The sequence below is a fragment of the Parasteatoda tepidariorum genome, chromosome 10 (genome assembly GCF_043381705.1).
Source record: "Parasteatoda tepidariorum isolate YZ-2023 chromosome 10, CAS_Ptep_4.0, whole genome shotgun sequence".
NCBI lineage: Eukaryota > Metazoa > Arthropoda > Arachnida > Araneae > Theridiidae > Parasteatoda > Parasteatoda tepidariorum.
Window position 1 is genome coordinate 42,139,581 of NC_092213.1, and position 22,577 is coordinate 42,162,157.

At 30.1% G+C, this 22,577-nt stretch overlaps 1 protein-coding gene across 1 annotated transcript in view; it reads right to left on the reverse strand.

Annotated features, from left to right (window-relative positions):
• LOC107437680 (polycystin-1-like protein 1) overlaps positions 1-22,577 on the reverse strand; it is a 584,482-nt gene that overhangs the window by 213,509 nt on the left and 348,396 nt on the right. Inside the window, exons 7-8 of the mRNA XM_071186788.1 lie at positions 7,059-7,145; positions 2,444-3,659 (exon numbers count right to left, since the gene is read on the reverse strand). Of these exons, the coding sequence (XP_071042889.1) occupies positions 2,444-3,659; positions 7,059-7,145 (1,303 nt within the window). The remainder of the gene's footprint in view (positions 1-2,443; positions 3,660-7,058; positions 7,146-22,577) is intronic.

Below are 22,577 nucleotides of genomic sequence, written 5' to 3' on the forward strand. Positions count from 1 at the left end.
TGTAAAAAATCAATTTACTTTCATAAAATTGTAATTAATTATTATGTTTATGATTATATAACATTGACCTTTGATATAATTTCTTTTATTTTTCAGAAGTATGAATTTAACAAGATAGATTTTTAAATTGATTTACGAAATAGTTTTCTCACAACAAAGTTTTCTAAGCAGATTAACTTCGGATAAATATTGAATTGTGGGAAATAGAAATATTTTTTCTGTTAATATGAATAGCTAAAAGACATTAAAACAAATTATTGTTAACTATAGCTCACAAAAGTATCTTTTCTGAATTTTAAACATAATTTCCTGATAAAAAATATAATGAAGCATTTTTTACTTAAAGTTTTTTTTTCTTTAACTTGTATGTTAAATAAAGTTTTATAGTTCGTTTTAGCGTATTTATTAACAAAAATTGTTAGAAGGAGAATATTTAAGAGTATATTGTCATGAAATTATCTAAAGGTAGAAAATTATTGAAATACTTTTATAATTTTTCTTATTTTGAAAATGCTCTGTTTCTTTTTTAAATGCAAGTTTTTTTATTTTTCGACGTTCGAGTTTTAAAAGAAAATGAAATGCTTCTGCTAAATGCTGTTACATCTACTCTTCCAATAAATATTTTACCTTATTAGGATTATCCAACAAATTAAGCTATGGCCCAGTGGTTAAGGCACTGAGCTGTTATTGTGAAGAACTTGAGTTCGATCTCCAATGGCAGCTTGAAGCCAACATAGCTTCATATGGATGGATACCAGCTTTTGTGGGAAGTAAATGCGGCCAGTGCGCAGTACCAACCACACTACCACAATCACGTCATTGGTTTTGAAATTGTGGAACTATAACCTCTTTGACCCCCCTGCCTCACAACAAACTATTGTGGGAATGCTTTACTTTCTCAACCATATTTAATCGAAAATTTACATAGTATTTACTTGTATGTTTTTGTAGTTTACTTGTGTGTTTTTTTAGTTTACTTGCGTGGTTTTAAATAAAAAAAACTTGTTCCTTAGTTTCATTCTTATGAGGTGAACATATTGCACACACTTTAAAATGCTAAAATTTATAAAACAGTAGATTAACAAACAACAATGTAATAGCGTAAATTATTTATGATAATTCTGTTATGATAAGCTAAAAATAGTCGAAACCAACCACTGTTTGAAGTAATAAATTACAGAAGTATCAATGGTTTTCTCCCAAATTTTCCTTTTACTGGTTAAGTAAATATTTAAAAGAAATAAAATGCTTTTTACAATTATTAAAAAGTCATTCTTTCTTCTAAACACTCATGAAAATACTGTTTGTATGGAAAAAGGAGTAAGTATTCAGGATTAGAATGCCGATAATAATTTTATAAATTGTTTAATCAATAATTCCATTTTTATCGATAATGTATGAAATTGTTTATCATTACATAATCGATATTATCCCCTCAAACTCTTTAGAATGGATAATACTCGTGATTAGCTTAAAGTTTAAATTTAATCGATTCCCCTTCCTTCTAATTGCTGGTTTTGGAAATTTATATCAGTAACAAACATCGGATAAAGTTCATGTTTTTGAATCAATAGCCTACTTTTTTTTAAAAATTAATTACCCTTACAATATTGATGTTACAGACGATAGAAAAGTTCGTTTGGATGCAAGTTGTGTTTTCTAAGTAATAAGTTATTAACTTGTTTCTGTTTCATTTTACAAAAAGAAATCACATACACAGTAAAAATATTCCGTCTCAAATTCCGGTAGTAGGAATCGGTACTCAAGGATGCCGGTACTTTTCACCGTAAAATCTATTTTTACTGAAACAAGTTACGGTACGAAAAAAACTGGTGTATTGTAGTTTTTACAATAATATATAACGCAACATCACTGAATGCCTCTAATTAAATAAACATTACAGTAAAAACTACGGCATAATATTTTACGGTCAAAATGGATTTTACGGATGATGCATACGAGAAGCTGGTACTTTATACCTTAATTGATCCGGAATTTTTAACAGTGTAGGTGATATTTTTAACAACCTGAGAAAAAAAGATTATCCTAAATATTCCAAAATTTATAATGTATCTGAAAATAAAATTAATAACCCAATAAATTAATCTTAAACACTTATTCGATAGTTAATAGTTAATTATCAATAAAGAATTCTTATTTTACAAATTATGATTTTGATCCCCATCTAATTTTATATTGCCATTTTAATTATTAGTCAATTTTTTCCGATGTTCATGCTTCTTTTTTAAAGTTAAAAATTATTTTTCGAATGAAAAATGCTCAAATTTTGGAAATTTATAATACATTTTTAAATTGCTCGACATTGCAATCGTCATTTATTCCTCATCCATCAGTGTTATCCATCAGTGTTGTTACAGTTAATTTTATAAAAAGATAAAATAGCGAAATTTATTTTTAAGATCAATACATCAAAGAATCTTACCTTCGATAAAAACTACGAATCTTGCCGAAAAACCCACCACTTGACAACCAATAGAAGAAATGGAAACTGTACCAATGTCATCAAACACAGTGACCAATTGCCTGGATGTAATAGTCGATACATTGTTATAGGCTCTGATTCTAATCCATTGCTGTCCGAGGCCCTTCGCAAGCAAGGTCGATTTGTATACCCAATCCAACATATCAAAACTAGCATTTGTTTGCGAATTAAATGCATGCATGTCAACAGCAGCTTGCATAGTGTAATCTGGAATATAAACTCCTACACTTATCATTGAGTTTATTTTAGTTGAGACTGGAATAGAGACTTGTAGAGATGGTATGGCTTTTTCAATGAACACAGTCCACGTAAAAGGATAAGTTATTAAGTCTACATCGTTGTAGATTCTTAAAGACAATTTGCACGAACCAGAAGAAATAAATGTTGGCATTACCTCACATTTGCGAATGATTTCACTTTTAGTTTCATTGTATAGATATGGATAACTACAGATTATTAGCCAGTGACATCTTACATTAGTTCCTTTTAAGCAATTTACCGAAAATGGAAGAGAAGTGTTTATTTTAATATAAAAAACCGACTGCAATGGTTCAACAGTTACATTTTGAATGCCGTCTAAAGCTGTGATGTCTATTGCTGTCATGGCTTTACTAAAAATATTCGAAACAGTAGCAAAGACTTTATAATTGCCAGGATGGGGAAAGAGTAGCAAAATAGTGTCATTGTCATGTACCACACTTGATCGTTGATAATTGGGATGAATGATGGTCCATTCAACAGCAAACTCAAGCTGACCAATATTTTGATGAAAGACCACACCAGCAGGAATCAAAGTTTCGGTTTTAACAGTGTCATCAATTTCGATAGCCACATTTCTGATCTCTGGATACATATAAAACAAATATCGTCGAGTTCCAAGTATGAATCTTCCATCAGTAACAAACAACAAACAGTTGAATATTCCGGGTCGATTAAAATGCCAAGTAAATATAGTTTTGGATAATGAACAGGTTTTTTTATTATTCTTAGGTACGTCCAGCCTAGTATAAGCTTTGAAGTTTTTGCATGTTATCGCAGCATTCCATTTTCTGTTGCTGGTTATAGTTGCCAAAATAGTTGCTGAAATGGGATGTCCAACAACGTAAGATGGTTCAAAGGAGTAATCGAAGTTAAACAGGATTGGAATCACAACAATCTAATAAGAAATTAATGTAATCCATCAAAGTTTCATATATATATATATATATATACATGAAATACATATATACAAATGATCGACATAGCTGGAACCATATATATATATATATGTGAAAACAAACTAAGTAAAGATTTCCTGAGAAATTATATAATTTGTGTCTTTGAACCAGNAATCGTGTGGGCTGATGAAAAGATTATATCTTTTATTTTCTGGATTTTTAAAAAAAATTTCATCCTTTTTTTTCCCCAGTTGTTTGTTATTTTTCTTCTTTATTATTTTTCTTCCCACCCTTTTTTTCATATGTGTGTATTTTTCCTTTGTTTTATCTTCATTTTGAACTTATCGAATGAGTTCTGTTTACTTGCAGCTTATGCGCAATAAATGAAACTTATTGTTATTATTATTAATAATAATAATAATATTTATCTGCATTGAAAGTACATTTATATAATAATTTTATTAATAATTTTGAGTTGAGCTTTTGTCAAATAAAATTTCAAATTTCAAATTGTATTAGGTTTTAGAAAACCAATTTAAATTGGGGTTAATCACACATTATTCTTTTTCAAAATGTAAGAATAATCAGTGCTCCGTCTTGAAGAATGATAGTTAATATAGTTAGAAAACGTAAATCGAAAAAAACGGGAGAAAATGTAAAAATGTTAGAATTGAAAAATAAAAAACGAACACACAATTAAAAAAAATATTAACTATTCATACTAGATTTTTTGCATGATTTATTATTACACTATGCTCTCCCATAAAAGAGTCATAGTTTTAAAAAATTACAGTTATGTTTTAATAATTATAAATTGTTATTCAGTAATGTTTACTTCGGTTGGGGACGATAGAATTACACATTTATCCTTTATGTTATAGTTAAAATATGCAGTTTTTTTAAAAATAAAAGCGAAGGTGCGTAGGTGTGTTCTATTTCATGCTATGTGTTCTGTTCTATATATGTTATTAATAAGTTGTAACATTTTCTGGGTACTCTCTCATGATATCAAAAGTTATAAACAACAAAATATTTTAATGTATTGCTAGTTAAGACTTTAATTAAGTTTTATTGTATGAACAAAACCTTTTTATGCAATAATAAACAATTTTATTTAGATAAAATAATAAATTTGGATATATTCTGTTTCACTGAATATGAATAGTCTTTTGATTTCACTAAAATACTGTCTAACATTGAAAATGTACTTTTGACGAGAGCGGCGTTGGATAGCTATGAATAAATATTCGAAAAAAATAAGTATCTAACTTTTATGTTCAGTTTAGTCAAGATTTTTGAGTGTTCATGTTCAAGCATATGAAAATTTTTTTATATGCTTGAATATTATGCGCGGAATTTTGTGTAATTTGTATTATTCTTTTGTAATCTCTTACACTGTTTATTACTATTGTTAAAAACGAAACTTAATAAAATAGTTTTATGCTACTTGGTGTACATTTTTGTTCAGAGTTTTAGAGGGAAGCTGTCGTCGTCTATTTTTAATGATAAATAGCACTTTTAATGGATAGAATTTAAGAAAACTTTGCAGACTTCAGATGGAGTTGGAACATCATTAATTCTCCAAATGCAGTAGTCCGTTAGAATGACAATTTAATTAATGAAAAATGCTCGTTGAACAAAACATTTCGTGCTATTGCACGACATGACTTTACGTTGAATTTGAAACACAATATGACCTTTTCTTGTTTTGCACATTTTAAAATATTTAATTCTTACTTTAATACAGTTCAAAAAGATTGTAATACTCTTAATTAAAAATAATAAAACATTAATCAAACAAAAGTTTAATTTAGAAATGCTATTTATTTCTAGTGGTTAGCTTTTTTTATTGTAATACATTAAATGCGTTTAAAATAAATAATAAATTTTAATTAATCAGTCATTGAGAAAAAAATACAGCTACAAACTTTATTTAAGAGATTTCACTCAAATAAAAATCTCAACATTTGCATTGATATTTAATAATTAATAGATGAGTTTAAAATAGGTTGACAATCTTAATTTTTTGTGTATATCATACTTTAATTGAGAAGAACCACTGTAGTTAATATAAGTAATTCTTAATAAATCTAAACTACAAGGGCGCACACAGAAGGAAAATTTGATGAAATTATTGTACTGTATGGCAATGACATTTATGGTCAAAAAAATTCCCATAGTTATGGTTAATAAATCCAAAATNTATTTATATATATATATCTTTAAACCATTTGCTTAGTAATTTTCCATTAACATGTTAATGGATTACTTAAAATTCTGGTTTTATACGAAAAATATAAAATTGATAAGTAAATTTAACCGAATAAGTGGTTTTTACGCCATGCTCAAAGATATCGTGATAAAATTACGAAACATTACCACATTAACCAAATTTTATCGCACATTTCAAAGCCACATTTTTTCGTTAATTTTACTAAAATCATTACCAAAGCGCTTCGATAAAATCTACCGAACTTTTTGTTGCTTTCATAGAGCTTGAAGCATGGTAAATTTTACCATATTCTGGAAGTTTTAGTCATATTTTTTTCTCAGTGTAAAATTTGTGAATTAACATATTCATAAAAAGACTTAAAAGTCTTTTCTTCTGTTTTAAGGTTGAGAGAAATTTTAGAAAATTAGAGAAAAGGGAGAATTAAATAAAAGTTTAATTTCGTTCTTTGAATATTTTCTTTCCTATACGCTAAACCATACATAGTTTCTAAACTTCATAATTTTTTTTTGAAAAAAATTAAAAATTAAAATTAAATTTATTTTCTACTAGCTTAAGAATAATAAAAATACTTTCCTGCAAATTCATTGCATTGCATTAAATATATCTCACTAAATATATTGCACTAAATTTAAATCTGGACTAAAATTTTTTTTAAGCTTTAAAATTCTCAACATCAAATTTCAACACTGTTTTATTTTCTCAATAAAAATGAATAGAAATTAATATTGATTAATTGAGAATTATTATATAGCTATGTATTTCTAATTACTGTATTGTTCTTTCCAATAAATTTTTAAATTTTTAATTAATTCATTTTTTTAATCAAAACTATTAAAAAAAATACGATTGCTGCAAGCGGTTGCAGAAAGTTTTCATAGTACCTAATATGTTTCGCAACCAACAAATTTCGATATTTATTTTTCATAAAACACGCAAATTATTTGGATGCTTGCAAGTAACGTCACTTGCAGGTGCCCAATTAAATCTGATCCGATAATTGATTTAACATGATTATAAACCCAAACCTTGAAGCTGTAACATTAACTCGCTATGCACAACTACCTGATTAGGCATAACCACGTGGTTAGTTGCAAGCATCTAGTTATAGTATTTATAAGAAGAGATACAATACAATACCAATACGAAGTAAGCTATCTATACGTACTATTGTTATTGTTGATTGGCTTTCTCGTTGTCCATCCCACACAATAACAGTGATTTCATGAAGACCTGCTTTTTTGAATCGATGAATCTGAAAAATAATAGCTACATTTAATTTTTGAGATAAAAAAAGTTAATTTTATCCCCATAGTTAGCATAGAGTAACATTAATAGCAAGTATTCAAGAATAACATTAATAGCATTCTAAAACTACAATAATAAAATAACATTTTTGTTTTAACAAACGATAAAAGATAACAACATTTCTAATCTAAATCAGAGTTGCAATTTTGAGCTTGAACTTCTAGCTATTTTAAAGAACATAAATGCACAATTTCATAGGTACTTTATATTTGAGATTATAACACAGATACTATTTTTAATTACAAGTAACGACGTGTATTTCAGGAAAAGTAATTACATTTTGCAGTAGATGTTAGCGAGATATTTTGTTGCTAGTAAATGTTAAAGTTATTTAAATTTTAACGAAGGTTAATTCATTTTAGAATGTAAAGAAAAATACTTATCAATACATTTTTCGAACTAATGATTCAAATTAGTATTGTTGAAGAGATTATTTCAGTAAATTAGCTACCAGTGTCCTATCTTAATAATATAAACATCATCTATATAATATACAATGAAAATCTACTATATAATATAATTGAATAGTGAACCATAGGTTAAACATACAGTGGTATAAGAAATATTTAAATACAAATGAAACAAATAGGCATCAATGTTCAATTAAATATTTAGAAAGAGGAAAAAACAGATACAATAGCCCTTTTTTCAATCAAATAATTAATTATTCATATTAATTTACTATTTTACAAGATCCGTTTACAAGACCGTTGGGCTTATTTAACAAAATACATAATAATAAATATCATTTTAATTATAATAATTCTTAACGTATCGATTTGTTAAAATGTATGCTTATTTTGGCTTTGGTACTAAATATTAAAAGGTGAATTCGAATGAAACATTCAATTTTTAAGGGAAAGTCCACAGGAATGCAGTGCAAATAAAGAAGCGATAACAGATCAGAAAGAAAAATTAAAATTAATAGTTTATTGCCTGAATAATTACTGTCAAATAAAATAAACCAAGTAAGAAAGCAAATACCATTTTATTCTACTAATTTACATATTTTTGTCCCATAAATTCTTCACCAGGAACCTAAAAGAGTTCTTCTTTCGCATATTTTGATCAGTGTTTTATTTGATGCCAAATGTTGAAAGAAAAATTACTCTTTTTTTTAAGCTTTTAAAATTGTTTTCCTTTTTATTAACAAATATATCTCAAAAAGCGATATCGTTTGCATTTCTTGTAGAATTTGAATATTGGTTAAGATTTTTAATTTGAGATCGGCATCCAAAAAGGAGATATAGGTTTTAAAAGTTTTTTTCTAGCATTGTTTTTTGCATGCTTTTTTTTCTAATTTACAACATTATAATCGAAAAAAATTCATGTCAAATAGCAAAAATTGTGTCACAAAAAATGCTTAGAAATTAGATCAGAAATAATATGCAAAATAATTAATTCATTTCTTTTCTGAAAAATTTATTGTAACATAAAATTATGAAAGAAAACAAAATGGAAATGTAATAAATAAGTAAACACCAATTTTAGTTCTTTGTTTTTTTTTCTACCAGAAGTATTTCACCCGCGATAAGATAAAAATCTTTCTCATATTTCGATTAATCATCTACGCTATGTCAAATGATGAAAGAGAAATGCTTCTTTTTTCATTTAAAATCGTTTTCATTTTCTTAACAATAAAGATCAGGACGCAGAATATCGTTTGATTTTAACGAATGTTGACAATCGCAGATGTAAGGGAAATCTGCGCATTTGAGACTAATCTTGTTTTCTTTTCTTGAATTTTTTTCTGCCTTCGCTCATTTTTTTTTCTTCATATTTTTTTATTGTATAGATTCTTTCATTTCTTACTCCTTCATAAAATAAGAAAGAAAGAGTAAAGGAAAAAGGGATAAAATAAGCCGAAATAAAAAGAAATCAATTCATCTCGGCGACAATTTGTCAAGTTTTGTGAGATATGGTCGCCCCGAACAACGAAGAACATGAAAACAGGAAAACACTACTACTACGTGAACAAAAATGAGAAGGAAAGAATGAAAGAAAGAACAAAAACGCGGGGAAAAAATAAGCTGAATTGAAAAGATTTTTTTTTTCGGGAAAGTGGAGTATGCCTGACCAAATTTGATGGGTCCACCATTTTGTTTCGATTTCTTTTATTTTTTCCGGTAATATTAATAAATGATTAGGACTTTTATGAAATTTTCTCGTTTTTCTTCCATCCTATGACTTGTCACGAAGACAAAATAATAGTTTCAATTACAGAGAAATAATAAATCTTTCACATTTAAAGGGAAATAAACTAATACTAAAGAAATATGTGCAATTTATAAAAATACAGCTAATGGAAAGAAGTAAAATGTAGTTATTGCATTCATTAATTTAATAAGAAAAAGATTTATTTTGTACCATGTTACTTCACAGCTATGTAAAAATTTGATGCAGCAAACAATTACACTTTTATTTCAAAACCGTTGAACAGCCGACCTATTTTCAGTTAAACGGTTGTCAATGATTAACTCCGTAGCCTTTTAAACTCAACCTCGAAGACAAGAAAACTCCTAAATCAAGCATAGGGGACTTATAAGCTAAACCAACCCACAACTGCGTTACATGGACAAGAAAACCACGAAAACCTCACACAGTTAGCCCGACGGCAAGAGGATTCTAACCCATGATCTGTCTAACACTGAGGATATTTTACGTCAGCAATGTGGTTGGTACGAGTCCAGAGCAGAACCCTAATTGACCGGCAATCGCTCACATTTACAGCATTTAGAGACGAGAACGCGGCTCATAGATGCAGTTGTTTTTATTCTTTTTTATAACGAACCTTAAACGGCTGACCCGATTCTGAGTTTGTGACAGTCAATGTTTAACTACTTAAGCTTCGAAAGTTTTTTACCAACCCAGAAGACAAGGGAAATCCTGGATCAAGCATTGGGACAAACTTGCCTTCGAAGTGGACTTATTTGACGGAACTAACCGCCTTGCATTACATGGAGAGGAAAATTTTTCTCATTTTGCCCGAAGGCAAGGTAATTCTAACTCATGATGTAAAATAACGAAATTTAAAAAATACAGAAAAAAACAGAAAGTTTCTGTTAAACTATAGAATAATATTCACAAGAGATTCAGTAATTTTGCAGAAATAAGGTAAGCAAAACTCTGTAAATTACTTCCGGGCTCTTAGACATTAAATTTTATCCGGATCGAAGATCACGTCAAACATTGAACACTGAATCTACACTGCAAAAAAATTCCGGTAAAATTTACCGGCACTTTGCTTACACCAACCGTAAAATTCATTTTGACCTTAAAATATCAAACCGTTATTTTTACACTAACATTTATTTAATTAGAGAGATTAAGTGATTTTACGGTAATTATTGCTGTAAAAATTGCGGTATAACTGACTTTTTTGTTTTGTAATCTGTTCCAGTAAAATTGTATTTTACCATAATTTGATCCTGATTTTTTTTTACGCTGCGATATACTGAAATAAAATCGAAGAAAGAGCAAACCAATCAAGTCCCTAGTTTTTATCACGAGGAATTGAAACCAGTCTGAAGTTGCGTTAAACGAATAGTCTATTCACACCACATGGTCAGCAATTTGTTCATGGAATAATTATCAATGGTATCTCTGATGTAACATAACAATATGTTGAAAGTCGCTTTAGAAAAACAATAATTTTCCGTAATTCTGTTAACTGGAAACAGAAACGTGTTAGAACTAGAATTTACGCAATTTAACAGAGATTCTTGTTTTTCTCTCCGTATTATCACAGATATTTTTATCAGTGTAGTTTGAAGGGAATTTATTGCAATGAGTGTTACATCGGGAAAGGAATTGTTTAGCCACCGAAGGAATACATCTGCGCTTAAAAGCAGTCAAGAATTAAAGACAGAAAAGACCAATATTTAAATTGTTTTACAACTAAATAAGTCAGGCGAAAAAGAACAAACATTAAAATGCTTTAAAACAGAAAACTTCTTTAACACGTGTTTGAATGAGAATTTGCGCAATTTAACAGAGATTCTTGTTTTTCTTCTCCGTATTTTTACAGACATTTTTAGCAGAGTAGTTCGAAGGGAATTTATCAAAACGCTAAATAAATCAAGCGAAAAAGAATAACAATAAAAGGATCAGCACAAAAAACTCACAAGCACGTGTTTGAACAAGAATCCTGTTTTTCTCTGCGTATTTTCACAGAAATTTTTATCAGTGTAGTTTGAAGGGAATTTATTGCAATGAGTGTGACATCGGGAAAGGAATTGTTTAGCCACCGAAAGAATACATCTGCGTTTAAAAGCAGCTAAGAATTAAAGTTTAACAACTAAATAAGTCACGCGAAAATAAACAAACATTAAAATGCCTTAAAACAGAAAACTTCTTTAACACGTGTTTGAATGAGAATTTGCGCATTTTAACTTGCTTTTCTTCTAATTATTTTTACAGAAATTTTTAGCCGTGTAATTCGAATGGAACTTACGGCAACAAGCGTAATATCAGGATGTGAATCGTTTAGCCATCTAAAGACTACATCGGCGTCTAAAGGCTACTAAAAATATTATTTAAAAATATTAACATACTTGCATGATTTTAGCTTAAAGAATTAAATAGTTAAACCACTAAATAAGTCAAGCGAAAAAATGCAAACATTAGAAGGATCTCATGGTTAATTTAATTACAAAGCTATCTCCGTGAAAAATATCTTTAATTCAATGTTGAAAAAAGATAAGATTTATTTGAAGCGTCAAAGAGATTCATTAAAGGAAACGAAGTTATTTTTATTAAAAAAAAATTACTCGTTTAAGTTACCATCAGATGATGACGTCAACTTACTTTTTTTCGGAAAGATAATTTGACTTTTGGGAAAGCATAAAGAAGAGTAAAGTAAATTATAATCAACTCTAACTTATGATAAAAGAATATTCCTGTATCGAATCAAATCTTCTAATTCAATCTACCAAAGCCAACTTTCCTCTGCAAAATCAAAAATGCAGAAACTACAAACTCCCTGGCCCCCTCAATAGCAATAACGAGATTTCTCTAACTTCTATTCTGAGAAATGAAAAATAAAGTGTCGCCAAGTGATGTAGAAAAAAAAATCTATTTCTCTGAAGCAATCGTTTCATACAATGAATGGAAAAGAGTGAAAAAAAATAAGCTTCAACACGAATGGACGTGTTAGAGAAAGATGGGCGAAGGTGAAAAGGAATCAGATGTAATTTTTTATTCATTTTTACGTTTCGCGTAACATTTAAGCGAATTGCCTCGGAGCTTGAAGATGGGGCGTCGAAAATGGGGATTCGTAGCGGACTTAATTTTTAATTAATCTCTCTCTAATTATCATTGGGTTCTTATGAGAGTGGCTGTGCTGTTGCCAAAACGAGAAAAAAAGTTTTTTTTTAATGGATGAAAGTACTTCTGATCTGTCGAAATAAATATGCTCGGTTTAGCATTTACGTATATCAAGGGGTGGTAATTTGAGAGAGATTGTCTTAGTTAGTTAAGTTAGTTAGATTTATTTTTTATAACAAGGTTTAAATTTTAAAGAAGAAATATTTAATAAAAATATGCACGTTCAAGCGTGTATGATTTCAGCAAATAATGCTGTGGGGTATTTAAGATTATCAAACAATACTTAACCATCCACGTGAGCTTTGAAAGTACTGTGCGCAAAAAAAATAAACGGACCACCCTGAATAACTTTTGATGTAACGATCGAATCTTCGCATTTTAGGTCTTAATCTTAATGTTTTGAGGGGTTGACCTTAAATATACTCATTAATTTGTGCAGACGATATTTTCTGTTACGAAATACGACACAAAATGGTACTTTCTCTGAATAAGCTTACCCTTTTTCGATGGATTTGGATTTCTGACTTTCAAAATATAGGGGTTAGCCGCAATCGGGAAAACATGGTCCCGACAGTTCGGTCAGGGGAGCTATCCAAAATTTAGAGCCTTTAATGTTAATTTTACTTTAAGAGTATTCTGCCATTTCTTTAGAATTTCTGAAGCGAATTGGAACTTTTTTAAGCACAATTGTAAAGTTCGTTTATCCAAAGATTTTTCTACATAAAAAATAACTTTTAGGAACAATTTATTATTTTTTATTAATTCATTTAATGATAGTCGAAAAAATTTTAAGCATTATTCAGCATTTTAAGAAATATAATTTAAATGGCGAAATTTATCAATTAGTTCCAAAGAAATTGAATTTTAAAAGTTGTATATTTAAAATTCAGTTTCTCAATAACTATTTGACCGATTTCTCTCGAGTTTTGTTCTTTTTGCCAAATAAAAGAACATTCTTTAAAATGATGTAAAAAAAATGTGTTCCTTACTGTTCAAAAATGTTTCAACTGATGTTAAAGTAAATAAAAAAGAAATATTAATATCAATAAATGATATTTTTTGCATGGAACCATCTTTGTATAAGCAAACTTTATTACTGTGTACAAAAATTTTTCAATTCGTTTAAAAAAAATTTCGAGATATGGTAAAATACGCATAAAATGAAACCAACATTAAAGGGTTTAAACTTGGGGACTACTCTTCTGACCAAACTACTGTGACAATATTTCCTAGATTGTGACTACCCCCGAAATTTTTCTTGAGGGGAGGGGGTGTCAGTAATTCGTTGAAAAAAAAGCTTGTTTATTCAGAAAAAAGTACATATAAAAAGTACACGTCAGATTTTGAAACTTAAAATATCGTCTGCACTTGCAAATTAGCATATTTGAGGTCACCTTCTTGAACCATTAGGTTTGAGTTCTAGAATGTGAAGATCTGATAATAAGATCAAAAGTTATTCAGGGTAGTCCATTTTTTTCTTCTTTTGCGTACTGTAATAATATTCTACTGAAATAGTCATCACTACTAATTATCTCATAATTTAAAGAATCTCATTATGATGAAAAATATTTCATTGTACTTTTCAAAATATTTTTTAATTTATCTCATTCTAGTTATCATCGTGTTCCTCTGCTGTTGCCAAAACGAGAAAAAGTTTTTTTTTGATGGTTGAAGGTACTTTTGACTTTTCGAAATAAATATGTTCGACGTAGTGTTTGCGGTGTTGATTTTCAAAGAATTGTTTCATTTAGTTATTATAAGCAGTTCTAGAAACTTGGGAGTGTATTCCTATTTATTTTCAACTAAGAACAATTTTAACGTTAAAAAAAGCTTGTTGGAAGGCCAGACGTGTATAGTTTCATTTAAGAAATTTCTGATTTAATTATTTTGGAATATCATAAAATATTTAACTGTCACGATGAACTATGAATGTTATGTAATATTTGCATAACGAACGTCATTGTCATTTATCTCATAACAAATTGAATCTCTATCTCATAATTATGGAGAACCATAATTATGCAAATAATAATTTTTTTTATCAAGATCACCCTAATTACATAGGTAATTCTTAAACGGGGCCGCAATGTGCCTAAAATGAGAAAAAGATTTTAAATAATGAAAATACCATTGATCTGTCTAAAGTAATATTCTCAACATTGCATAGTGCAAGACGTATTGCAATTACATATTGCAAGAGCTATGATATATGAGAATATCATTCATATGATATATGAGAATATCATTCATATGATATATGAGAATATTATTCATATGATATATGAGAATGTCATTCATATGATATATGAGAATATCATATGACAATATCATTCAACGTAAGCATTTCTAGATGTTATGCAAAAATAAGAATAATATATTACCTATAAATTAAAAATTAAATTGATATCCTTTATAATTATCTTTATGAATTAGAAATTAACACAAATAAAATATTTAGTTAATTATAAAACTCATACTAATTTTCGCTCATTTTAAATCTAAAATATTAATCTTTATCTCATTGTGTCACACATTTTATATCTATAGTATTTTTATGTGTGTACTACAAAAATATAAAATTCAAATTGTTAGATAACCAAATAAATTAATTGATAAGTTTATGCAGACATGATAGACGTAATTATTTAATTTTTAAAATTAAGTTTCACAACATAAACGTAAATAATTTTTAGGGAAGAAATGTATTAAATTAAAGCGGTTTATTTGCAAAAACGCGATAGCCTAAGCGTTTTTGTATATTAAGTGTTGCACATAAATATTTTATAAGATTCTGTTAATAATGTGTTAAGAAAGAAGGCCGGCTAAATGAGTAGCTTCTACCCAGTAAAAGTTGTTTTACTTTAAAATAATACTTAAGTAACACAGAAGGTTCAAGTCGTAAGTAAAAAAGTTTCCATGGATTAATTGAATCGTGAATCAAAATTTTGCATGAATCATAAATTATGATTGAAAATTACTCGTGATGTTATAAAAGTTTAACACTGCATTTTGCGTTCTCTTTTCACATTTTAATAAATTTCGGCTGCATTTATCAATTTAAATGCAGAAAAATAACAATGGAGAATTCTAACCACTTTTTCAAAGTTTCTTTTAAATTATATAATTGATATTAAAACATAAAAAAAACGTAATAATGATATAATTTCTAAGAAAATAATATTACCAATCTTTTCAAAAAGCGGTTCACGTTGCTTCCACACTTAAACTGTTTTTAATAATATGTATTAATAAATTATTTCTTTCATATTATGCTATAATAATTAATTGAAACTATTGATATCATTAATTTAATTCTATATTTGTTTAATCTGATTTACTTTCGTTTGGTATTATTTATAATATTTTAATAACTTATTAAATGCAATGTCTTATTTTCCTACTTAAACAAAAATATAATATGAATGTTTTATTCAAGAAGAAAAAAACAATATAAAGTACAATATACCACAACTTCAAATAAGTTTTCTTGTAAAAAGTAATTAAAATGGGACAAACCCCCTACAAAATCAACTTCAATTTACGACAAACCCATACAAAAAGACTTAATGAGATTTTTCGCATTCAGCAAAACAGGAATCAGTCCTTAGAGAATTTTATAAAGTCATATTTCCACGATTTAACAACTCTTTGTCACTGTTTGGCGAAAGCCCTTCTTCTATTTTAAAACAAGTGCAGAATTTACACTTCTCGACAAAACTTGGTCAAACACAAACAGAATCATAAAGCGGCAGAGGGGGCTCTTTAAGTAGCCCCAGGAGATTCCTGGGGCAGACTGGAATCTGAGTCCATTTGGCGAAGACTGGCGAAAGTGTCTGAGAAATGGTTTTAAGAGCTAACAGATTAAAGAAGACGGAATAAATAAAAATAAATATTAATCTAATAAAAAGGAATTGCCAGAAATTAAGACATGGAGAATCGTTGTGTACGCGTTTAAAATCGGACTTCAACTATGTTCAATACATTTTAGATAAGAAGCTTGGTAATAAATTGTTGCTGTATTTTATTAAAGATCTTATTATAAATAGTGTATTTTATGAATAATAAATTGATGTTATTAATGAATATTGCTTAAAGTTTTTGTTTATGTTTTAACGTTTTTGGTGTTGAATATTTCTACACATCTAAGTCAAATATCAGGGAATGGTTTTATGACTTGTCAAAAGTAGGAATATATTTATAACAGATCAAAATATGATGTTGAATTTTAATTTCTTGCTAACGTCAAAAATTTCATATTAATGTAATTGGATTATTCATCATATGTATGCATATAACTATTACAGATCATTTATTTATTTTTTCTACGTTAATTAATTTACATGACTGTAAGGCCTAATTACTTATCAATTAAAACATCTGATGAATAATTAGAAACGAACATAAAGTAAGGCATGGGGGAAACAGACGTGTTCACATATTCCTTTTTCTACATTGATCTTAAATACATTTTTTCTCAATGAAAAAGATTTTCTACTGTATAAAACGGAAAAGTATTGAAAATGTCTGCGAAAAATACTCCTCCCTCTTGTAGTTAGAAATCTTAACTTAGTTGTTAAAGAAATAGAATTTGACTTTTTTCATGTCTACACCAACAATCTAAATTAATGCGAGAATTTTATTATTCATTTAATGAAAGCATAGATTACTTATTTATATTACTATGTTGAAACGTTTTACATATTTATATCAATTTAATAATATAAATGCAAATTTCGATTTAATGATTAAATGTATTTATTTACATATGCAATTACGATGTTACATTATTCTACAAATCTTCACCAATATTTCAAAATGAATACAGTATTTAATTACTCCTCCCACGTAAGCACATATTTATTTCATAAAAAATATGATGATAAATTCTTCTTCACTTCCACGCTAATTGTAAAATATCATTGCTAGATTCGATTAAAAGTCAAAAGTATGCGCGTAATTATTAAGGATAAAAGTGTGAAGTTAAATTTTATTTTCGCATCGATATTAACAATTTAATATTAATGCAGAATTTGACTGATCGTCAAATTCGTTACATATCTTTATTACTGAATAAACTGTGTTTTTAAATATTTTTTTACATATTTACCTCAATTAAATGATAGTTCAAGATTTAATTACACCAAAATCAATTTTTATTATGCTTTCTGTTGCATGAGATTTTTTTTTATCAGATCTTAGATACTTCCGTATCTTTGATTTGAAATCTGTAAATCGGTTTCTCGCTCCAACCTACAATGTTTTTGTAAGAACATTTTCATTCCATTTTTTGATGAAATGCTTTAAAAATGCTATATAATATAGGGTTCGCATAAATTTTACGACAGACTTCTAGGGGAGTTGGGGCACATCACCAGGATTAAAATAGAGTAGGAATGCATGCCCGGGAATGTCGTCATATGCCGAAAGAGGATATACCTATTATGAACTGTTTCTTCGTGTGCCTCTGTTCAGGAGGAAGCACCCCTAGCCGCATGCAATGACAAAGACAATGTACTCTAATTCTCTTAGAAGTTTGTCTCAGCATTTACATGACTCCTGTTATACATAACGTTTTCAAACTTGTACATTTATGCAAAAAATAGACTAAAATGTCACTTAAAGAACTAATCTGTAGCTTTAGGAGGAAAACTAATTTCAAATTTAAAATCCCCATACTCGAATTCGGTACGATCAAGTATTTGTATGAACGCAACAAAGCATTTGTTCCCCAGTGTTATTCAACTTTTGCATGATTTTATAAACCGTGGTAGCCCAGAGGTTGGAGAATTAACTTCACTAAAACCGCAGAGCATATGCGTACTCGTAAAATCTGTGGAATTGAAAGTCCTTTGATCTGTGACTGAGCAGCACCATGGGTGAAAGGATCAGAAAAAAATTTCCTTCCCCTTCAGATCTATGTCTAAATTGAGGAAGTGGTTTCGCGAATTAGTTGTAGTTGTAGTTCATTTACATCGCACTAGAGCTGCACTATGGGCTATTGGCGACGGTCTGGGAAACATCCCTGAGGATGATCCGAAGACATGCCATCCCAATTTTGATCTTCTGCAGAGGGTTGGCACCTCCACTTCGGTAGCCCAACGACCTGCACGCGAAGTCAAGCACTTTACGGTAGAACAGTTTAAGGAGGACAAATACCGCACACTCTCGGTCCTTACGCAGACTGATCCAAGGGGTCACCCACCCGCACACTGACCGTAGTCAGTGATGCGTGATCTGCTGGAAACCGTATCTTAACGATCACTCTACTGCGGGACAAGTGGTTTCGCGAATGAATGGTACTGTCTTCTATCCGCATGGTTTTGAGCGAAAACCGTACTTTAAGCATTGCGGTGCTCTCTTATCAAACGAAAGGAGCACCTTCCTAACTTTATTCGCAAAAGCTAATCAATGACTAGCGAGCTTAGATTGTCCAAGTGTCATAAGAAACAACTACAACAACCCGATTTTATTGCGACTCAAAATATGATTTAACTAAGTCAAAGATTAAAATCCATTGAAGGAATATGTTTTGGTTATTCGTTGATTATATACACATAATAATTATTATTGATTCAACATTATTGTGCAATTTCTTTAATTAAAAATCTTCATTAATTAATTAATAATAATGCAAGACTTTATGATTCATCAATCAAAGGAGATCTATTATGAAATCTGGTGAATATCCAGAAAGNATAAATTTTAAGACAGACTTCTAGGGGAGTTGGGGCACATCACCAGGATTAAAATAGAGTAGGAATGCATGCCGCGGCATGTCGTCATGTGCCGCAAGAGGATATACCTATTATGAACTGTTTCTTCGTGTGCTTCTGTTCAGGAGGAAGCACCTTTAGCCGAATACAATAACAAAGACGATGTACCCTAATTCTCTTAGAAGTTTGTCTCAACATTTACGTGACTTCTGTTATATATAACGTTCTTAAACTTGTACATTTATACAAAAAATGGACTAAAATGTCCCTTTAAAAGCTAATCTGTAGCTTGAGGAGGAAAACTAATTTCAAATTTAAAATCCCCATACCCGAATTGGGCGAGATCAAGTATTTGCATGAACGCAACAAACAACTTGTTCCCCAGTGTTACTCAACATTTGTATGATTTTATAAACCGTGGTAGCCAAGAGGTTAGAGAATTGACTTCAATAAAATCCACCGAGTGCATGCGTATTCGTAAAATCTGTGGAATTGAAAGTCCTTTGATCTGTCACTGAGCAGTACCATGGGTGAAAGAATCTGGAAAAAATTTCCTTCCCTTTCAGATCCATGTCTAAATTGAGAAAGTGGTTTCACGAGTTAGTTGTAGTTATAGTTCATTTACATCGCACTAGAGCTGCACTAAAGGCTATTGGCGATTGTTTGGGAAACATCCCTGAGGATGATCCGAATACGTGACATCACAATTTTGATCATCTGCAGCGGGGATGCACCTCCGCTTCGGTAGCACGACGACCAGCACGCTAAATCGAGCACTTTACGGTAGAGCAGTTTAACGAGGACAAACATCGCACACTCTCGGTCCCTACTCAGACTGATCCAAGTGGTCACCCACCCGCACACTGACGGCAGCCAGTGATGCTTGACTTCGGGGATCTGCTGGAAACCGTGTCTTAACGATCACTCCACTGCGGGAAAGTGGATTCACGAATAAATGGTACTGTCTTCTATCCGTAATGTTTTGAGCGAAAACCATACTTTAAACATTGCGGTGCTCTCTTGTTAAACGAAAGGCGCAACTTCCTAACTTTATTCGCAAAGGTTAATGACTATCGAGCTTAGATTGCCCAAGTGTCATAAGAAACAACTACAACAACACGATTTCATTGCGACTCAAAATATGATTTTGCAAGATTAAAATTCATTGAAAGACTATGATTTGGTTGCTCGTGATTATATACACACAATAATTATTATAGATTCAACATTATTGTGCAATTTTTTTAATTAAAACTCTTCATTAATTAATTAACAATAATGCAAGACTTTATGACTCATCAATCAAAGGAGATCTATTATGAAATCTGGTGAATATCCAGAAAGGAACATAAAGTAAGGCATCTCTTGGGGATAACAGACGTTTTAATATCCCAGATATCTCTTTCTTCATGGATCGTAAACTTCATTTTTCTCAATGAAAAAGATTTTCTATGGGATAAGAGGGAAAAGTATCGAAAGTATCTGCGAAAGGAACTCCTCCCCCCTGGCAGACAGAAATCCTAACTTCCTTGTTAGTGCGTCCCAGGGGTCTCTTGGCTCAGATGTTGCTAAAATGAATTGTTTCAGATAAAGGAGTAGTTGTTGTGCCTTTGTATTGGGGATTAGTAATGAGAGTTTTCTTATTGCACAACTCTGGACTAGTTTTATTCATTAATTTCAATTCGAGGAGAATACTGTTAACCAAGTTGAATTTATTAGTCGAATGTAAAGGTGTTTAAAGAAATTTAAGAACTGAAAATAAAGAATGTTTTTTGAATGAGTACCATCCTGGTACACTTTCGTATCGATTTAAAAAACAATTGTTGAAAAATATAGATTGCTCATGGCAACTGAAACGTAATCTTTCTACTCTACTAGTTCATGTAGACAAGATGTAAATCATTAAAACTGGTGATTTAAATCACGATTTTAATCCCGTGTTTGTGGGGAGTGAGTTTTTATCGACAATGTTTAGTTTCATATATGAAAAGGTTCCCCGACATAGAGTCGAGTTAACATGTTTTACTAGTGAATTGTAGTTGTAATTTTGTAGTGGTAGATACGCTACAGTACTCCTCTACCAGAATTTCAGCTGTGATAGAATTCGATGAATGGATGCCACTAGTTGATTCATTACTGTTTTGTGAGAAGCCGGGAGAGCTGTATTAAGATCACCGGACTTTTTGAATGTGAATCATGAGAGCTGTATTAAGTTTACGGTCGTGGTTTCTACTGTGTTGCCATTAGCAGTCTAGTGTACACGTTGTACGTTGTGTGTGATCGAAACTGAGCAGCAACAGCGCGAGGAGGTGGATAATGTCGCAGTCACCAGTAGCAAGTCAACTGTTCAATGTGGACGATTCATCAAAGTAGGCGTGTTCAAATTGAAGTGGGCGTTACTGCCAAGGTAGGAGTGTTCATATCACGTTCGGGTCACCAATGCGGGGAGAGTTATCGATCATGTTAACCTTCATCTATGAAAAAGTATCCCCTCATAGTATCGAGTTACAATGTCTTATATACTAGTTAATTGTAGTTGTAATTTTTTAGTGGTAGATACGCTACCTTGTTGAATCACGATTTTTACTGCTATTGGTAGACGATCTAGAGGTAGTCCAAAACGTCTCAATTAATGTGGATATTAAACAATCAGGGTGCTAAACTGGTAAGACCTGGTAGCAAGGAGAACGACGCGGAAAAATTATTTCGAAAAAACCAAGGCCTATACCGCGCTAATGATGATGATGTTTTTTTAAGACATAAATTTTTTGAAAACGTCATCGAGTTAGGTTACAACTTAATTCACATCAATACATTTGTTCCGATCACCACAAAATTTTTAAACGCTAACATCTTTACTTTAAATAAGAAGATAAAAAATTATCTGGATCTAGGATTAAATTGCTAGCAGAGAATAAAATGATTGTGAGAGTAGAATCTTGCCAGAAAAATGGACCAGAAAAAAAAATGTGTAAGTCAATAAAATATTTATTTACTATAAAAAAAACCATCTTCCATTTCCATAAAAAATGAAATTACTTTCGGAACAATCCAATATTTTCATCGCTTCGATAGAACTAAATATTAGAGCAAAGGATTGCTGACAAAAGCGACTAACTATTAACATTTGCGGTGCTTTCGAACGCAATGAAAAATGTTGAACCATGTTCATATTCTAAAAAATTGAACGGTAAATGAATGGTAGTAATATACTGTGTAAATTAATAGGGACATAGAGATAATAAATAATAATAATATATTATTATTATTATTATCCTTATGCGGACGCTTTGGCATTGACTCCATAGATTGGTGCAAACATTTGTAACTTATTCAGCGTG